This window comes from Callorhinchus milii, unplaced genomic scaffold (genome assembly GCF_018977255.1).
Source record: "Callorhinchus milii isolate IMCB2004 unplaced genomic scaffold, IMCB_Cmil_1.0 Scaffold5, whole genome shotgun sequence".
NCBI classification, from domain to species: domain Eukaryota; kingdom Metazoa; phylum Chordata; class Chondrichthyes; order Chimaeriformes; family Callorhinchidae; genus Callorhinchus; species Callorhinchus milii.
This window is the reverse complement of record NW_024704746.1, coordinates 65,919,213-65,936,580: the sequence shown is the minus strand read 5'-3', so window position 1 is coordinate 65,936,580 and position 17,368 is coordinate 65,919,213. Positions and strand designations below refer to the sequence as shown.

Genomic DNA, 17,368 nt, shown 5'->3' with positions numbered 1-17,368 from the left:
ACATATAGCGTTACTGGGATGTTTCCAGATCTCATAAGAAGAATTCACAACTCGTTAGTGTGTAATTCAGCTTAAATTGAACATAATTCTAACACAAATCAGATTTTGCTTTGACACAATGTAAAATGTTGAAACAGGACCCTTCATGGAACAGATCGATATATCTTCAACACTGGTGTGGTTATGACCCTTTGCCAATGTTTTCCATTTTAATAAAACACGTGCTGATTACATTGTGAATTAAGTTTATGTAGTAACTGAGCAACAATAAATTCCTTTTCTGACGGCAGGTGTGAATAACCTAATTTATAGAAACTTTCACTAATGGCGGTCTGCGATGATAGCTAAATGTGCTTCCTTCCTTCCTCTTGTCAGTCTATGACAGTTTTTAACACATTACAAAGATATTGAGACTAATAGCGTTGCCCTGGATTTTCTCCAGGACTCATTATGTATAAAAGAATGATTGTACTTTGACCACGTAAATTTAGAACAAAATTAATGATCAAATCGACTTCTTTTCAACCCCGTGTCTCCGTAAAACAAACACGGACAAGAATGAAGACGTGTCAGAGACGAGCTAGATTCATTTTCAGTGGAAGTTGATCAAAAATTCACCCCACACATGGAGCATCACTCCACCCTCATTACTTGGTTGTCGACCATAGAGCTGTCTGAATTATAAGGCGACTGAAATTTGGATCCCACTTCTTGGTGTTATATTTTTATGCTACGCTGACACTCGCTGCAATGTGCAACTTATTACATTAACACTGTTCAGCTCTGTAAAGACAATACAATGTGAACCGTTCCCTTTCATCTCCTGTTGGTATTACTCCCCCCACCTAGGCTTTGCTGTTAACCGCTTGCAAAGTACAAGTAGTATTTGTGTGACGATGGCGTGGAGATATTGCAAGACTATATCTAATGGTTTTCCAAAATTCTAATGATCCTGCCAAAACCACCACCCCCCAACACACACACACACACACACGAGCACGCAGAATATTTCTCCATTTCCCTCGAGACCTTGCGTGAAGTCTGGGGGAATCAATTTCTGCTGGCCACAATGATTAGTAGGCAAATTACCTGGTGTTATTAGCTACTGGATCTCGCCTAGTGCAGCAGAAAGACTTCACTATATCCAACTTTGTTCTGAGCTCTGCCGCATTTCAAAACAAATAAGGACCTGCCCTGGAGCACAATTCAATGCATTATTGATGATACCGGAGGTACTGAATTCAGCCTCGGAAGAACAGACCATTAGTGAGCTTCTAGTAGTTTAATAAAATGTAATTACATTTATGGATAACTGCTAGGACATCCATTTGGAAGATTTTGTTTTTAAATTAAATTATAGAAGTTGAGACATCAGGTGAAAGCAGCTGGATATTTGGGAGCAACTGTCTACTAATAGACTTGAAAGCATTTGCACAGCAGGGTGATCAGAGCATTGTATAATTTATAATTTCAAAACTGATAAAGGGATGAAATTGCACCACATGGGCAAAAGATTCTGAAGATTCGAAAGCTCGTCGGTTGCATCAAGATGCAAATTGTTTTACTTTAACGCACTAATTATACCGCGACTAAATCAATCAGTTTCACTAAATTTGAAGTGAACTGCTGGGGAGACTCAGATGAAATTCCTGGGTTGAATTCCATGCACCCGTTTGAAACAGTGAGCAGCAAAATAAAGAATCATGCTCATGATTTGATACACAGACCACACCACGCTCATTGATTTGGGAGGATGTGATTATAATAATAATTCTTGCATTTGATACAGCGCCTTATCATGCCTTATCGAGACGTCTCAAAGCGCTTCACAGAACATACTGCATATTTTTTGGCAAAATATGGCCGTCAATTGTGCACAGCAGAATCCCCACAAACAGTCCTGGATTGAGTGACCACTTTTTTTATATATATATATATATATGAGAGAAATTAGTCTTATACTGTCAAATATATCTCATATAATCCAGAAAATGTTATTCAACCAACTGATGTGCACCACATCTGCTAAAAAAATGAAAAATAAATATAAGTGGCATGCATGGTGTGTAACAAAATAATTTGGGGGTAATTAACATATATTGATATTGAATTCACTTGAATGGGTTCCTGCTAAGTTTTGAAAAATATTCCTTCAGGAAAATAGACCAAACACTAATTACTTGAAAGTTAAGTTTTCCTTTTTAAAACACACAGAACATCGAGCTGCAAATGTTTTCGTTTATTTTATTTGCGTTCCTCTGCTCCTCTCTCATTTATGCATTAACCGGAGCTGTTCACTAAACAATGGCAAATTTCAGGCCATACTTAGCGGTAAACGAAAGATGAATAGCAAAAGTGGTGGCAGAGGCAAGATGCACACCTATGCTTCTCCCTCAAAGCAAGCGCCAAATACTGAACCTGCTCTCAAGCAACAACAGATTACATTTGTATAACGCCTAAGACGCTGGATAATCGGGGATCACGCTGGTGGAGGTAGGAGGATGACCGAAGACACGGTCAAAGAGGAGGGTCTTGAGACAGGTCTTGAAGGTGGCAAGGGAGGGGGTGAGGCTGCGGGACTGAGTTCTAGAGAGTGGGGGCAGAGTCTGAAGTCCGCGCTTGCCAATGGTGTGGCAGGCAAGGCGGGGGACGTGAAGCAGGCCGGAGCGCTGATAACAGAGTAGGCTAATCGCCACAGGCTATCCCTAACTGTCTTCCACCGCCGAGATTAAGAATGATATGGTGGTGGTGAGCTGGGGTGGTGGTGGGGGGGGGGAGAAGAGAACCTGAGAGTAAGACAACTTCCGAATGATCCAGGCTAGCACTTATAAGATTCTAAGCTGCAATCCAAGAGAAAGAAAATTTCCCCAGTGGTAAAATAAGAAAAGTTAAGTTCTGTATTCTGTTAAGCTCTGTTAACGAGACCGGGCCTCGTTAGAAAACAGCAGGAACGATTGCTAGACAATGCTCACAAAGACGAGCTATGCAGTTTAAGTGGGCAGACTCCAGCGGTACTCCATACACTTCGGGGTACCCAAGCCATGGCTCCTGCCAACCAGCACCTAATGCTGTGCGGAAATGAGCGAGCAGGGTGTGCGTTCCTCCAGGGAGGGAGCGGGCATTCCGTTCCAAGCACAGGGAAATTCCTATACATTGCGGCGCGTATATGTGGACCGTCGGTCTGGGTTTGATAGTCAGTGATTGCTATCCGCATGCGACACACAGAGAAAGTGTCAACACAGGGAAAGTGTCACACACACTTCATTTGACCCGAGCCACTTCGGCTCTCATTCCAAATACCAGGCACTGTGATTCATGACACATTGGAGATTCAGTGTTTGAGGCAACTAAAATGGTGAGTGATCTTGACATCTTCCGTCGCTCCTTCCAAGAGATGGCTGAACCTTTAAAAACTCCCAGGTTGCTAATTAACTCGTGCGAAGACACTGCAGGAGATTTCACAAAATGAGATCCGTGTGATTTATTACTTGACTTTTGAAGAAATGCACCTCCTTCATCGATCTTTACAGATTTAATTTGAGAAGTACTTTATGCCCACTTTAAACTTTGCACTACATTCTGTGCTCCTTAGCCTTATTTATTTGACTTGTTTCCCCTATTCTCTTTCGATTTTGACCGAGTCATCTCGAGTCACATAAAGGTTTATAAACAGATGAAATATCAATAGCCAAAGTTGGGTATTATTGAACAAACCACTGAATCAGAATGCAATTAAGGCCAAGGTTGTTTTTAATCTCAAGGTGTTGGGGGAAACAAAATTGCTTACAGGAGTGGAAACACAACGGAGGTCAGACAATTTTCTAATACGGAGCTGAAGGTGTTTCTTTTTACGTATAAATGTTGACAATAGAAATTCAATACACTGTCATTCCAAATTAGGCATTTCTTAGTAAAGCAATTTTTATATTTCTAGGTAATTGATCTGCAAATGGCCAATTGCTTCTCTGTCTCGTCCCCTGGTTAAGCTGGAGAGATTTTATTGAGCTTCTCACTGCACAATGCTCAGTCGAAGAGAGGGTTCAGCCAGAGATGGGAGGAACACACAAGTCAATGTGAAGGTCTTCTCGGCCTTTCCAACTGCAAAAATCCTCACACTCGTGTTCAAATCCCTTCACTCGCTGGCATCTCCCTACCTCTCCATTCTCCTCACTCCCCAATCCACCACCCGGCACCTCCGCTGGACTGGCACCGGCCTCCTGCTCGCCCCTCACGCCCTCTGCTCCACTGTTGGATGTCTCGCATTCAGTCATTATGTCTCAAAACTCTGCAACACTCTCCCTCAATCCCTCCGACTTGCCCCTTCTCCTTTTTCAAGCCCCAGCTGAAAATCTTCCTTTTCGACCGTGCTTACAGCCACCTCCCACCCCCGGCTCGGAGTCAGGCTCTGCCACTGTTAAGTGCTCTGAGACGCTACCCTGTGTGGAGGGCGCTATATAAGTGCAAATTATTGATGCTGTTGTTGCAAAGAGTGCACTAATTTCCCTGCTCGAAGCAAGGCAATCTGTATTTAGAGGACAGTGTCATGAAGGGTAGGTGTTTGGAAGTGGAAAGAAGTTAGATACACCGTTGGAGATTGTTCTTTGGGAGGCTTTTCACAGCAGGGAGAGGGATTGAGAGAGGAATAGAGAAAGAGAGAGACAGGGAAAGAAAGCCTGAGATAAAGATTTTTTTTGCAGTCAGTGAAAACATAAGAGATCATAGAGACCACCCTAACGATCCTTGTTTTTCTTTAAATACAACAGGCGACAGTTATTAAGCGTGTATTAGTACTAGGTGGGAATTCATAAAATAACCATAAGTATTTACCATGACATTGAAAAACTGAACTGTAACAAGCAGTTTGCGACCTTTAATCTACCGGTTTTGTACACATTGATACGTGTTTCGCCCACAAAATGTACAGTCAATTCACTTTATAGTATATTCTGTGAGGTGCTTTGAGACGTCTCAAAGACATGATAAGGCGCTATATCAAATGCAAGGATTATCATCATCATTATTATGCGCGCGGCTAGTTTTACATCCAGTCTAGCTGTTTGTGCCAGAACATTCTGAAAAGCCGCGCAAGAAATCCTCCACATCGAAGAATTAACAACTACGATGCAATCACAGCATATTTACTGAGTGATTATCAGTAGGTTTATTTCATTATTCTCCTATCACATCACTTTTGAAATGCTGTCAGCAACGCAGCGGAAAGCCAGCATGAAAAATGCAAATATAGACGCACCACAGTTTATAATGTATACAGATTTATGTAACAATGCAGGAGAATGATTATTGCAGGACACAAGTCATTTATTCTAAGTGTAGAAATTAAATCTATACATAATTTGGCTGGATTACTTGCTTTCAACCACACCTTGGGTCACCCTCCTACCCCTACCTTCCCTATCCCATCCCCATGCTCAGGAACAAATCCCTGACTGTCCAGAAAGCTTTATTTTAAATGGTGTCAACAAAGGAATATATTTATAATATCAATATAATAATCCTCGCATTTTATATAGAGCGTTATCGCGTCATTGAGACATCTCAAAGCGCTTCCCAGAATATACTGTAACGTGAATTGACTGTATATTTTGTGGGAAAAATGTGGCAGTCAATTGCACACTTCAGTGTCCCACAGGCAGTTGTGGATTGAGTGACCAATTTTTTTTCTTTTTACATTACTGTCCATTCCTAAAAAAAAGGCTGCTAGTGAAATGAGGAGGACACTATACAACATGTTTTTTTCTGCTTGCGAAAAACTTTCTTTCAGGGGGCTATTTACAATCACCACTACCACAAATTTCCGCATATATATATATATATACACACACACACAGAGGACATTTTGCATCAGGATGTCCCAAGGTGTTCCTTTCCTTACATAACTACATTTGCTTCTTACACTGTTTGCAGCTGTTCAACTTCAATAAAAAACAAATCATTATTCACGTCACTTTTAAAATTGATCGATATTCAAGGCCAAGATGTTTAGGTATGTGTATGGTAAATGATTTACAAGCAAGGAATGATTTCACACCAGTCATCTCATTCAGAGATCAGAAGGGGTCATTAATCATCAGAGAAAAACTCAACTTTTGAATCCCAAGATCAAATTACTTCTAAATCTTTATTTTCAAATTATATATACTATACAGCACTATAGAGTTGGTAGATATTTTTATTCCCTTTTTAATAAATCTGTATTTTGCTGAAGGCGAATGTTATGACAGACATCGACTGGCAAAACACTCCATCTTGGTTATGGCAATTTCTGCAATCGAGGAATAAGAATTGTGAATTACTTCACGTTTGGAGTCGATAATCAGAAAACAATCAGAATGTCTTCTGCTAATGGTGCTTGTTTTCAGCTCATTTCACTCAGTAGATAAGATTGATATATTTTATATATCAGGAGCATTGCAGGAAGCATAATAAAACCTACAATACATACACACTGTTTGGCTTTCGTAATTATCTCAGAAACTATGCTAGTTTTAATGACGCATTCACCTTAATCTCTTGTGGTATGATCTAACATATTCCCCCATTCAATACATATTCCGCACCACCAGTTTTCTATACTAAACTGAACATTTCTACCCATGTGCCAGTTTCTGCTGCATTTTCGTGGTTTGACTTTCATCATCATTTGTCACTCCTTCCAAATTTCCCTCTTCTCCCTCGTGTAGGCATCGAGCCTTCTCTGAAATGCGCTGATGCTTTCCGCTTCAGCCACAGCATTTGGCAATGAGTTCCACATTCTCACCATCCTCTGCGTGAAGATGTTCTTCGTAAATTTAACCTCACATTTGCTAGATCGGAGACTTACACGTCTGCAATTTAAAGGCCCCTGCCCAGTCCCCTTTCTTTAAAAGGACATCCCACGTACTACTTTTACAATGCTCTCCTCTGAGATTTCTCCCACAGCGCACCCACCACCCCCCCCCCTCCCCCAACAAATCAAGCAAACTCCAAACATTGCTGTGAGTGGACTCACAAATCACCTGAGTTAATTCCTTTAGGAACCTGGGATGAAAGTTGTCAAGAAGTCAGGAATTTCTGTAACTTCCCCAATTCTCCCTCGTGATGAAGATTTAAGGTCACATCTTGTGATACCAGCCTTATTGCTGCTATTGCGCGCTCTCTCTCTCTCTATTTTATTTGTGAACAGGGTTGCAAAACTGCCGTTAATGATTTGAGCGGCTTCCAGATCCTCCCACACATCATCTTTCCCCTCATCATTTCTTGCTGTGATTCTTTTAGAAATTTTTCCATTAAATAAATACTCAGGTATGACAATTTTTTTTCACAAGTCAATATCTATTCAGTGTCTAAAATACAAAAAGAAATGCATAATCTTCTGATATCTCCAACTGATGGGCGCACTGATTTGCTGCTTAATTCAGAATTTAATGTATTTTTATTTTCAATCTGTTGCGTCAATGTCATGGATGGCATTAATATCTATCATATTTTCCCAGTCATTTTCCTTTATGCTACATACTATATTTTTTCTTACTATATCGCAGTGATAGCTCTTCCTATTATGAGGCAAGTTTCACTTAATTTAAATATATTGTACTGTTTAACAGGCTCCTAAGACACAATTTCTTAACTGATCCCTTGGCAGTAGAAATGAATATTCTACTTAACACAATGCTGCTTAAAAAAATATATTTTAAGATCAAGAAATTAAAATACCCTCTGAGGAGGAATAACTGAAAGGGTGGTGGAAGTAGATTCAATAATAACGTTCAAAAAGGAATTGGATATTTACAATATTTGAAACAAAAAAAATTGCAAGGCTTTTAGGGAAAGAGCGGGGGGAGTGAGGCGAATCGGGATAGTTCTTTCAAAGTAGCCAGTATGGACACGATTGGCCAAGTGGCCTCCTTCTGCGCTGTATAATTCTATAATTCTTTGATAATGAAAAACAATGTTCATTAACAACACCTTACAAATGTTCTTTGGGGGGGGCGGGGGAGGAGAGAAAAAACCCCATCCTTTCTTGTCAGAAACATTTTCTGTCGCATGCACATCAACTAGCTATTTAATTCCGTCTTGGGTATCGATTTCCATAACCTCACTCCAAACGTTTTGTTTGAAACCAGGCCAGTTGTTGTATTAACAAAAATTAAAAAATAAAAATAATAAATTGGGTAACTTCAATCCACGACTGTTTGCGGGGACGCTGCTGTGCACAATTGGCTGCCGGGTTTGCCCACGAAATATACACTCAATTCACTTTACAGTATATGCTGTGAAGTGCTTTGACATGTCTCGAAGACGTGATAAGTCGCTATATCAAATGCAAGGATTATTATTATTGTTATTAAACAAAATTCAAAATTGTAATCCATCAAATTAAGTTCACAGCTGAATCATACCCCTGACCAATCGTTGCACGTTTAAACCCTGGATATTCTTTTGTACAATCTGAAAGCAAAGCCTTCGGAAATGATGAATTCCTGCGGAATGAATGCCTATTCTCCCCTCAAAGATTAGCAGAGAGATAAGCCTGCAAACTCTCTTCCACAGCTTTGTGCACCCAGAACATGTAGCACGTGTTTTTCTGGCCTTGTTAAAAACAGTACTCGGGGCTTCAGGCACAGATTGTTTAAAAACGCCTTCCAGTGCAGAAGAGCTCAAACTTTCTGAGACTCTTTTGGGTGCTTTTTGAAGGTATTTTTAATATGGAGACAAGTACCTCGGCAGGCGGACTGAAATAAAATGTATCTAAAGAAGCTGCAATACTGGTTTTATCCCGCGGGTGGGAAATGCCACTCTGAGTTAGTCATCGGGCATCATTAATTCTCTCTCCAAATCTCTCCTGCAGGAAGGTATCGAAGCAACATGCTCCAGAAGTCACCAGAAATGGGAAAATGCGAGTCTTCGCTCATTTGCGGCGCTCCAATCCACTGTGGGGGTTTGTCACCATTTAGTACAGAAGTCAACGCATTCTACACGCACTAGGAAAGCCTCGTTTGGAATTGGAGTTGAAGCAGAAATTCGCTGAAATGAAGGAAAGTGGAGTCTTGCTGTGTGATTGATGTGTTCTGAAATGATAATTCAATCTAGCCATCCATTTTTCACTGGAAGGCCACAGACCTCATCTGTGTTATTGAATAGAAATGTCTTACCATGCATGGCATGTTTTGGGCCAGACAGTAGTCTAACGAGTGCCCAGAAGGCATCCTCTTCATTCAGATACATAAGAAGCAGAGCAGTGATCTGACTCATTCCCTGGCAGTATCCGACTTCCTGCAGTTCAACAAAATGAGACAAAACAATGAATTAGCAATACTCATTTAGAGGCAATTTACTCACTTCCTCTTTGGAAAATTAATTGTTTCTTAAAAATATTTATTTAAAAAAAATTATTCGGCATGTGGAATTAAAAAAAAACACTTTCTCCCTTTCTTGAATATGAGGAATAAGCCCCAATAAGACGAGTGATACAACAGCAATTTTGAGCAATTTAAAATTGACGCTAAATAATAAATGATGTTAATGGAACATGCATTGCATTTTCGCTGCACAAATCAGCTTTAAAAGTAAGATTCTGTCTGGAACATGTGTCAGCGTAAGCACAAAACCCCAGAATTGCTATCGTAATGTGAAAATTCACTGTACAAACATTCATTTTGTTATTAACAGCAACACAGCTGGACTGAGCGTTATGCGGGCACATTTCCTACTGTGTACTGTGCATCAGGGAATGCACTTCATTTACAAATCAAACAGTTGAAGCATCACCAAATTAGGTGGATTGCATAAGAATATAAGGCACACAAAAAGAAAAGATTATTTGGCACATCAAGCTCTTCTTCCCAGACTTCATGCAGTCTGTATATATTCTATGTAAAACCTGGCTAGTAAGTCTGATATCCGTGGAGGGAAAATATTGATAGGCATTCTGATAAAGCACCTTAAAGAAATATAAAATTATAAAGATTCCGTATGGCTTTTATATGAGGGCAAAGGTGCAATGACCGACCTATTGTGAGCGCTTTGAAGAAATAATAACTGTGCATAGGGGGAATTTGTTAAATCATTAGATTTAGATTTTAGCAAACCCTTTGACAGTGCTACATGGGAGATTGAGCCACAATGTTGAAAGATATGAAAGAGGTTGAAGGGAAGAGATTCTGAGGTCCTTTCCAAATTCCATGGGAGGCTGTTCAGCATCATTCTGTATTTTGTCATGAGTTAAGAATTAGGTTCTGAAATTGTAATTGAACAGCTTCTGAAGATACAGTTCTGTTTCAGCGCCTTAGGACGTCCTTCCAATGTAAAAGGCGCTATGTAAATGTAATTTGTTTTTGCTGTTGAAAACTGACTTTATTATTTGTAAAACTAATCAGAGAAAATACAACGAATAAATATTATGGTGGGAGAAGCGATTGTTTTTCAAACATTTAAAACGCATTTGTTTATAGTAAACGTGCACTTAAAATATCTGAAGTATACTCCAGATTGAACTCTCCCTTTGTGGCTAACTCCCCTCTCAAAGTCAATGCTCCAATGCTTTATATAAAAAAAACACTGCTAGGATTTAGTGCTTTTTGAAAACATAGTGAAAGAATAGTTTTTTGTTCTGAAAATGTTCAATATGCAGAATTTTACAGCATGAACCACAAAGGTGATCATCGGTTTTCATGCATAAAATATCGACTTGGGGGGAAAAACAACACTTACCGTATTATACATGGAATATGCAGCTAATACATGGAACAAGGCTTGTTGTCTGTGGGGGGGGGGGGGGGGGGGGGACGGGGGACGAGACAAAAGCAAAGAAATTATGTGTTATTGCATCTGAATCCAAACATAGCACATCATTGAATGAGCACATCTCACAGGAATTTGAAATTGAGCTGTGTGCAGTATGCCCACAATGGCACTTATAAGTAATATGGTATCACCGTTAGATGTGCTTGTGAACATCTGCAGGAATCCAGAAACACATCAGAAGGTACCGCAAGACCCTACTCAAGAGAGCTAAAGGAAACAAAACCGCACATTACAAAGATTGCTCTGTAGGAAGAGCCGCGCATTAATTGCAAGCCTCAAAGATTTATCAATAGATCTCGATGGTACAAAGTGTTTAACATTACTTGGTAAATATTGCGAGCGGGGCAAAACAAAACACAGATCTTAAATGCGTTAAAATCATAAAAAGGCAAGAAAAGTTAAGTTTTGAGGCTGACTTCTTTTAAATGGTGTTAGAGGGTGTTAGGGATGCTTACAAATGATATCAAACAATTATACACATTTTAAATAAAGGTTGCTGAGGCTACCGCTTATATAATGTGTTATTTCCCTGTTGCTACTGTGTTGAAGTTAAGAAAGCCTGTAAAAGTAGGGTTGGTGGTGGGGGGAGCAATGTTTTAAGTGTATTCTAGATTAAGTTAATAGAATCTCCTGATAAGCAACCAGCGGAGAAAGTCTTCATTCATGTGGCTGTGTGGAGCGCAAATCTAGCCCAATCTTTTTCAACACGGTTAGGACTGAGTTGTTTAAACACAATCTTCAAAAAAAAACAACTTCAATTTGAATAGAGTCCTGCTCAAAGCCTTCAGATTGACGACTATCGAAGAACGATTTCATCCAAACTGGCAAGTTCATTGCCGCAGATCACTCTTGTTCCTCGTCGCGACTTTCTGTTCTCAACAATGCCTGTAATGTAGTTTGACTATGCAAACTGCTCTCACTGAGAAATCCAATTGAAATGTACAATTGAGTCAACTTAATTTAACATTTGATTGGAAAACCTTCGAGTATTTCAACTAGTTCGCTAAAGTAACAGACAGAAGCCATCCATTTATCAAACTTTTGTACAGAAAAAGGGAATTGAATAGACTATCTCCAGCACACAGAAGCTGAAGAAGCTTTTTTCGGGCATTACTTCATGCTAAATTGAAAATGTAACCTTTAGACAGTGCATGCCCGCAAGAAATATATTTTTATCCGATATTTTCTAAATCTGACTGCAGGAGAAGGTTTAAATGGAATATAATTACAACTTCATAAAAGGCAATGATAGTAAGTATAAATCCATAATGTAAACGCCAAACTGAACGTCTTATCCAGATAAATGTGTCAACTCTTATCTAGATGTAAGACATGATTTTTCTTTTTTATTATTATTTAACATTTGGCATAGTACAAAAGTGACAGGACAATTAGACATAGTCATCAACATTTTAACAATGAAACAACGGTTGTCAATTCTTTTCACTTATTTGCACAGATGAGCCGCAAAAGCTAAATGTCATTCTTTTCATTAAAAACAAAGGCTGTCTCAGCTTGTTAAAAGCGGTGACAAGATAAGTCAAATCACTTTTTACATTTAGTTTTGTGCGGGAATACAATGAAGTCGAATTTCAATGGGGAGTACAGGGTAATTGATGGCTCCAGAAAATAATGATTTTAAGGATCCGATATTTGATTGAAATAGACAAACCGCAGAATCGTTCGCCATTCAAGCCAAGCAGATACAAAGGAAAGGCAGAACTCGCTCAGAACATGCACTCAATTGTGTTGCACACCCCAAGTCTTGGAACAAAACAGCTTAAAACAACTAGTTTCCAAGAGCAGATTTAAAAAATTCCCACGTATTTCACACCCTTTGCTTTTATACGGTATACTGGATTAACATAATGTCTATCTTGGACCACATCACCTAATGTACATAACTTTCTTTATTTCAGCATTGCCAAAAACAACTGCTTATATTTTAGTTACAACTGTAGTTTACTGTTGATTATAAATGAAGCAGATGTGACAAACTGATTTCAGTTCAGTTTTTTTTTAAGAATATGAAATCTTATTTCGTTGATCATTTCATGTACCTGCACAAAGAGGAGCACATTACTTTATTGATCACAACTTTTTTGATCACATTACTTTATTGATGGGGAGAAGAGAGCGTGGGCTAAGCCCTAGTCACCAGTTTCGATACACTGACGGAGACTGAATTAAATGGTACAGGGCAATTAAAAGAAAATGAAAGTTTTTCAAACTCAACTCAAGACAAGAGAGTCCACATCTGTTTGAAGAGTGGCTTTGTGCAGCACATTGTAATGTCTGTATTGATCTGTGTTGTCAGTCAGGTGATTCAAGGGAAAAAGAATAAATAGTGCTGTGGAGGCTTCAAGTAATCAATATTGTTGTTCCTGTCATAAAATGTCATTAACTCATATGAGGGCCTGTCTTGTTGGGTATTGAATACTCCATCAATCCATCAGAAATGTAATAAGATAGAGCATGTGCTAATTACTGTACATTTCTTTAGTGTTTAGTGCATCGCTCCTGTCGAATCTGTCTAAATAGATCTAAAATTTCAATATGAAGAGAAGTAGAGAATCTTTTGACTAATCTAAAAAGTATTTGGCTTTGATTGGGGAATTTTTTTTTAACAGAACCTCTGACCCAGAAATGTCAGTCAAACAGGCAGGGTGTCGGGGATTCTGGCACCCAGGATTCTGGTGTAAGACGTTTCATAACTGCAATGAACACCTGCAGCGAGAGAAACATCCACATGGCCCTTCAAGCCTGTTCCTTCACAGCTTATGTATGACCATCTAACTATTGAGGCACAAATTTCAACACTAACTTTCAAATCCCAGATATGTTTCTAGCCTTAAACCTTTAAAAAGACTCGACTGACCCAAATTTATCACTTCACCTGGGAATCTGTTCTACACATACTGTAGGATATTGAAATCATTTTTGCCGTTTCTTCACCTATTCATTCAACTGGTCTGATTAACAATCTGTTTTTTATTCGACACCTGACCACAAATCGCTGGGTCACTGACAAATGAATGACCAGTGCTCATACATTCACAAGAACAATCTGAACAGTGGAAAAACCTGGAACAAATTCTTATGGAATTCCTTTGGTTACTGCTTCCCAACCTGACCAGTTGCCAATTATCACTACCTCTCCGTCTCCTCCACAAAATAAAGAGCGGAAGACTGGAAATTATACCGATAAAATTCACTGACAAAACCTTTAACATCAACTTGTTCCATTTTGTTGACAGCATTTTCCCCCCTACACAGGGGAAAAACAAATAAAGACATGAATTCAGTACGACTCAAACTAACAAATGCTCATTATGAAATCCATGGCAAAGTGATTTAACAAGCAAGTTTATTTTACCTCTAATGTGATAAGGTCAGAATGTCAGGCGGCCTAAATATCACCTTATTATTACAGCTTTAACCTTGTACGCAGTGCAGAGGGCTGGCTGGAATCTAGCTTGAACCTTACAGCTTTTGGTGGCAGAGGTTTTGTGTGTGGGGAAAGAATGTGGAACACATTATGCAGCGTTCTGTTTTTTTTCCCTCTCTCTCGAGTTTAGCAGTGCGGTTGCATTATTAAAGCTACGCTAGCAGGCACTTTGCTTGCCACTGACCTTGGTGTTCTCTGCAGAGGAACATAAAACCTTGTTCTCCAACATGTTTATCCTCAACTCCAACAATCATACAATTTAAGCAACATCCGTTTCCATCACACTTTATAATGAGCGTTCCTAATACAGTAAAAGTCAAAACAGTGTCATCCCAATTATATCCGATTTGTTGACACCGTGTTAAACCTGCTCGGCACATTAGCAACAATTGACGTCTATGGAGATTGCGATCAATATTCCAAACAAGTTTGTACTTTCTTTTGGCTATTTTTCAGTTTATTGTAAAGCATCTGCACAGTGTGAAAGTACTCCCTCCATTGCAAAGTTTATAACAATCTTTGCATTTGGTACAACATCTGGAACATCTCAAAATGCTTCACATTTGTTAAGTGCAGTGACTGTGTATTTGTACACAAATGCAGCAGCCAGTTTGTGCACAGCAATGTCACAATATTATATGGAGGACTGCTGTCCAGGATACTGGGAGAAACTTCCTTCTCTTATTCAATAGTGTCATAGGATCTTTAACAAGGCAAATGCCTTTCATTCCTTGCACAGTAAAAATGTCACCTTTAACCATGTGTTAAGATACACAGCGAAAGTCAAGACACTTCCTCACAAAAAAAAACAGCCATACATTCACTCGTGCATCTCTTGAGACAGTTGTGCAGCAATAGTGATAGATAGAGTCTGTAGTGTTGGTATCTCCAAGTACGTGTACCTAGCTTGAGGAAATTCCCAACAGGTGTGTATGGTAGGAGGTAAAACAACTAACCAATAAAGGGCCACTGTTAGCGAGAGCAATGTTGGAAATATTTAAGAGGAAAACACAAGTACGTAAATGTACTTACTTGACTCCATATCGTTCCCTGAACATGATGTGGTCTCTGTAAGTACGGTTCACATCAAGGTCAATCTGCCTGACGTCTGGAGACACCACCCGTGCTCTGCTTTTGAGTTTCTTATGAAGGTTTTTAAAAGAAATAGAAGCAGCATAAAGAAAATGAGACAAAAATCATCACGACTATGAATTCAGAATTTAATTCGATATTTAAACCCACCAACAAAATATACAGTCAATTCACTTTACAGTATATTCTACGAAGCGCTTTGAGATATCTCAATGACTTGATAAGATCATATATCAAATGCAAGGATTCTTTTTATTATTTTTATGTATCAAGACAGGAGGATAAAAAAACATAGGTATTTCCCGATATCAGGAAGTTTTTCTTTATGCCGCGGGGTAACCAACAAGTTGCCAGGAAAGGTGGTAGCAGCCAGGACGCTAGACTCATTTAAAAAGCAGCTTGATGCAGTGATGGAAAGACAGTGGGGAAGATATTCTGTTGTTATAAGATCGGATGGGCTGAAGGTCCTTCTTCATCCGGACCGATCTTGTGATCTTATGCTTCCGATAACTTAGCAAACAACATGTAGTAGCTGAATATTGCAGCTAGATGACACTACAATGAAGTTGTGTTGTACCTAGTTCCTCCACTTGGCAATATTTTCCACAATTTAAAAGAACTATTATTTCTGCACAACGGAAAGCAGGTGGAATTAAACCAACGGTTATTGTAGCAGTTCAATACGTATGGTCATTGCGATGCCACCCAGTGACGGAATTTAAAAACTACAGCTATAACCAAACAGGTTTCACTGGCGAAAAGAAAAAGAAATGAAACATGACAAGTGACCAAAAAGTAATCATAATAATCCTTGCATTTGATATCTTCGAGACGTCTCCAAGCGCTTCACAGAATATACTGTAAAATGGATTGACTGTATGTGTTGTGGGCAGAACGCGGCAACCAGGAATTACAGGCTCAATGCCAAGCCTGAGAAGAGATGAAGACTCGTTTGTGTATGGATTCTACATTAACATATTCAACAAATGAGTCAGATGGGCATGATTCCAAATTCGTGGCTTATAAAAGAATCACAAACAATAGAAATGTTGAAAGCATGAAAATCTCAACAATTAGTTTTGAAGGATGGAAGGGTCAGCGATTCTAATTTTATCAAAGGTTGTGTCCTGGCTGACGACTGTCTGAATTACTGGATTACTGACCTGAAATTAGGATTAGTAGTTTTCAGCAAACTCTAGCACTGGACCATTGACCCACACAAAAATATTTTAACCTCCAACCAAACCTCTTTCCTATAAGTAGCTATGACAGCAAATTGTTGCACTTTCCGGTCATGACGCACAACCTGGAAGCTGTAAAATTAGTTATACTTTTACTTAAACTTTTAGCTCCTCGGTGAAACAGATCTCTTATGGGATAGTCCTGATGGTTTGGTACATGAGAAATTTGACCTTGTGGCTTATCACCATTGAAATTTCTCAAAGCGTATTACAAGATGAATTGCTTTGAAATTCAACTATTATGTAGGGAACAGTGGCAGCTCGTTTGCAGTAATGTCCCACAACATCAATGTATTTTTTCCCTCCGCTCCTGAAAGTGATGACTTGTTGAAATATAGTTCCATTGGCACCTGGCGCTTATCAGTACCTGTCCAAAGACAAGTAGTTTTTCGTGCACAAACGCAGACAGCGAACATCACAAAGCTATTCGGCCATGAGAGGCATCACAGATAGGTTTCATCCCAACACAATATCACATAAGGCACACATCCCCCGCAGGAAGAACAAAACAAAACTGTGCTGGCTCTTTGAAGAAGCAATCAATTTAGTCCGACTTACCTGCCTTTCCCGTGAAAACTACTTATTTTTAAATATTTATCGAGATCCCCCTTGAAAGCTAATGTGGATCTTGCCTCAACGATTGCTCCCAGCCCAGCGCTTCACATTTTAACAACCTGCTATGCAAAATAAGGCTCCTACCTAATCTCCCCCTTTGTAACTTTGGCAATTATCTTAAATTGGTGCCCTCTCCTCGCTGACAGGAGTCATTAGATTAGGCCCAAGT

At 39.3% G+C, this 17,368-nt stretch overlaps 1 protein-coding gene across 1 annotated transcript in view; it reads right to left on the bottom strand.

The window, feature by feature from the left end:
- The window catches only part of usp6nl (USP6 N-terminal like), a 111,181-nt gene that overhangs the window by 19,394 nt on the left and 74,419 nt on the right, over positions 1-17,368 (bottom strand). Inside the window, 3 exon segments of the mRNA XM_042334851.1 lie at positions 9,153-9,273; positions 10,711-10,759; positions 15,284-15,393. Of these exon segments, the coding sequence (XP_042190785.1) occupies positions 9,153-9,273; positions 10,711-10,759; positions 15,284-15,393 (280 nt within the window).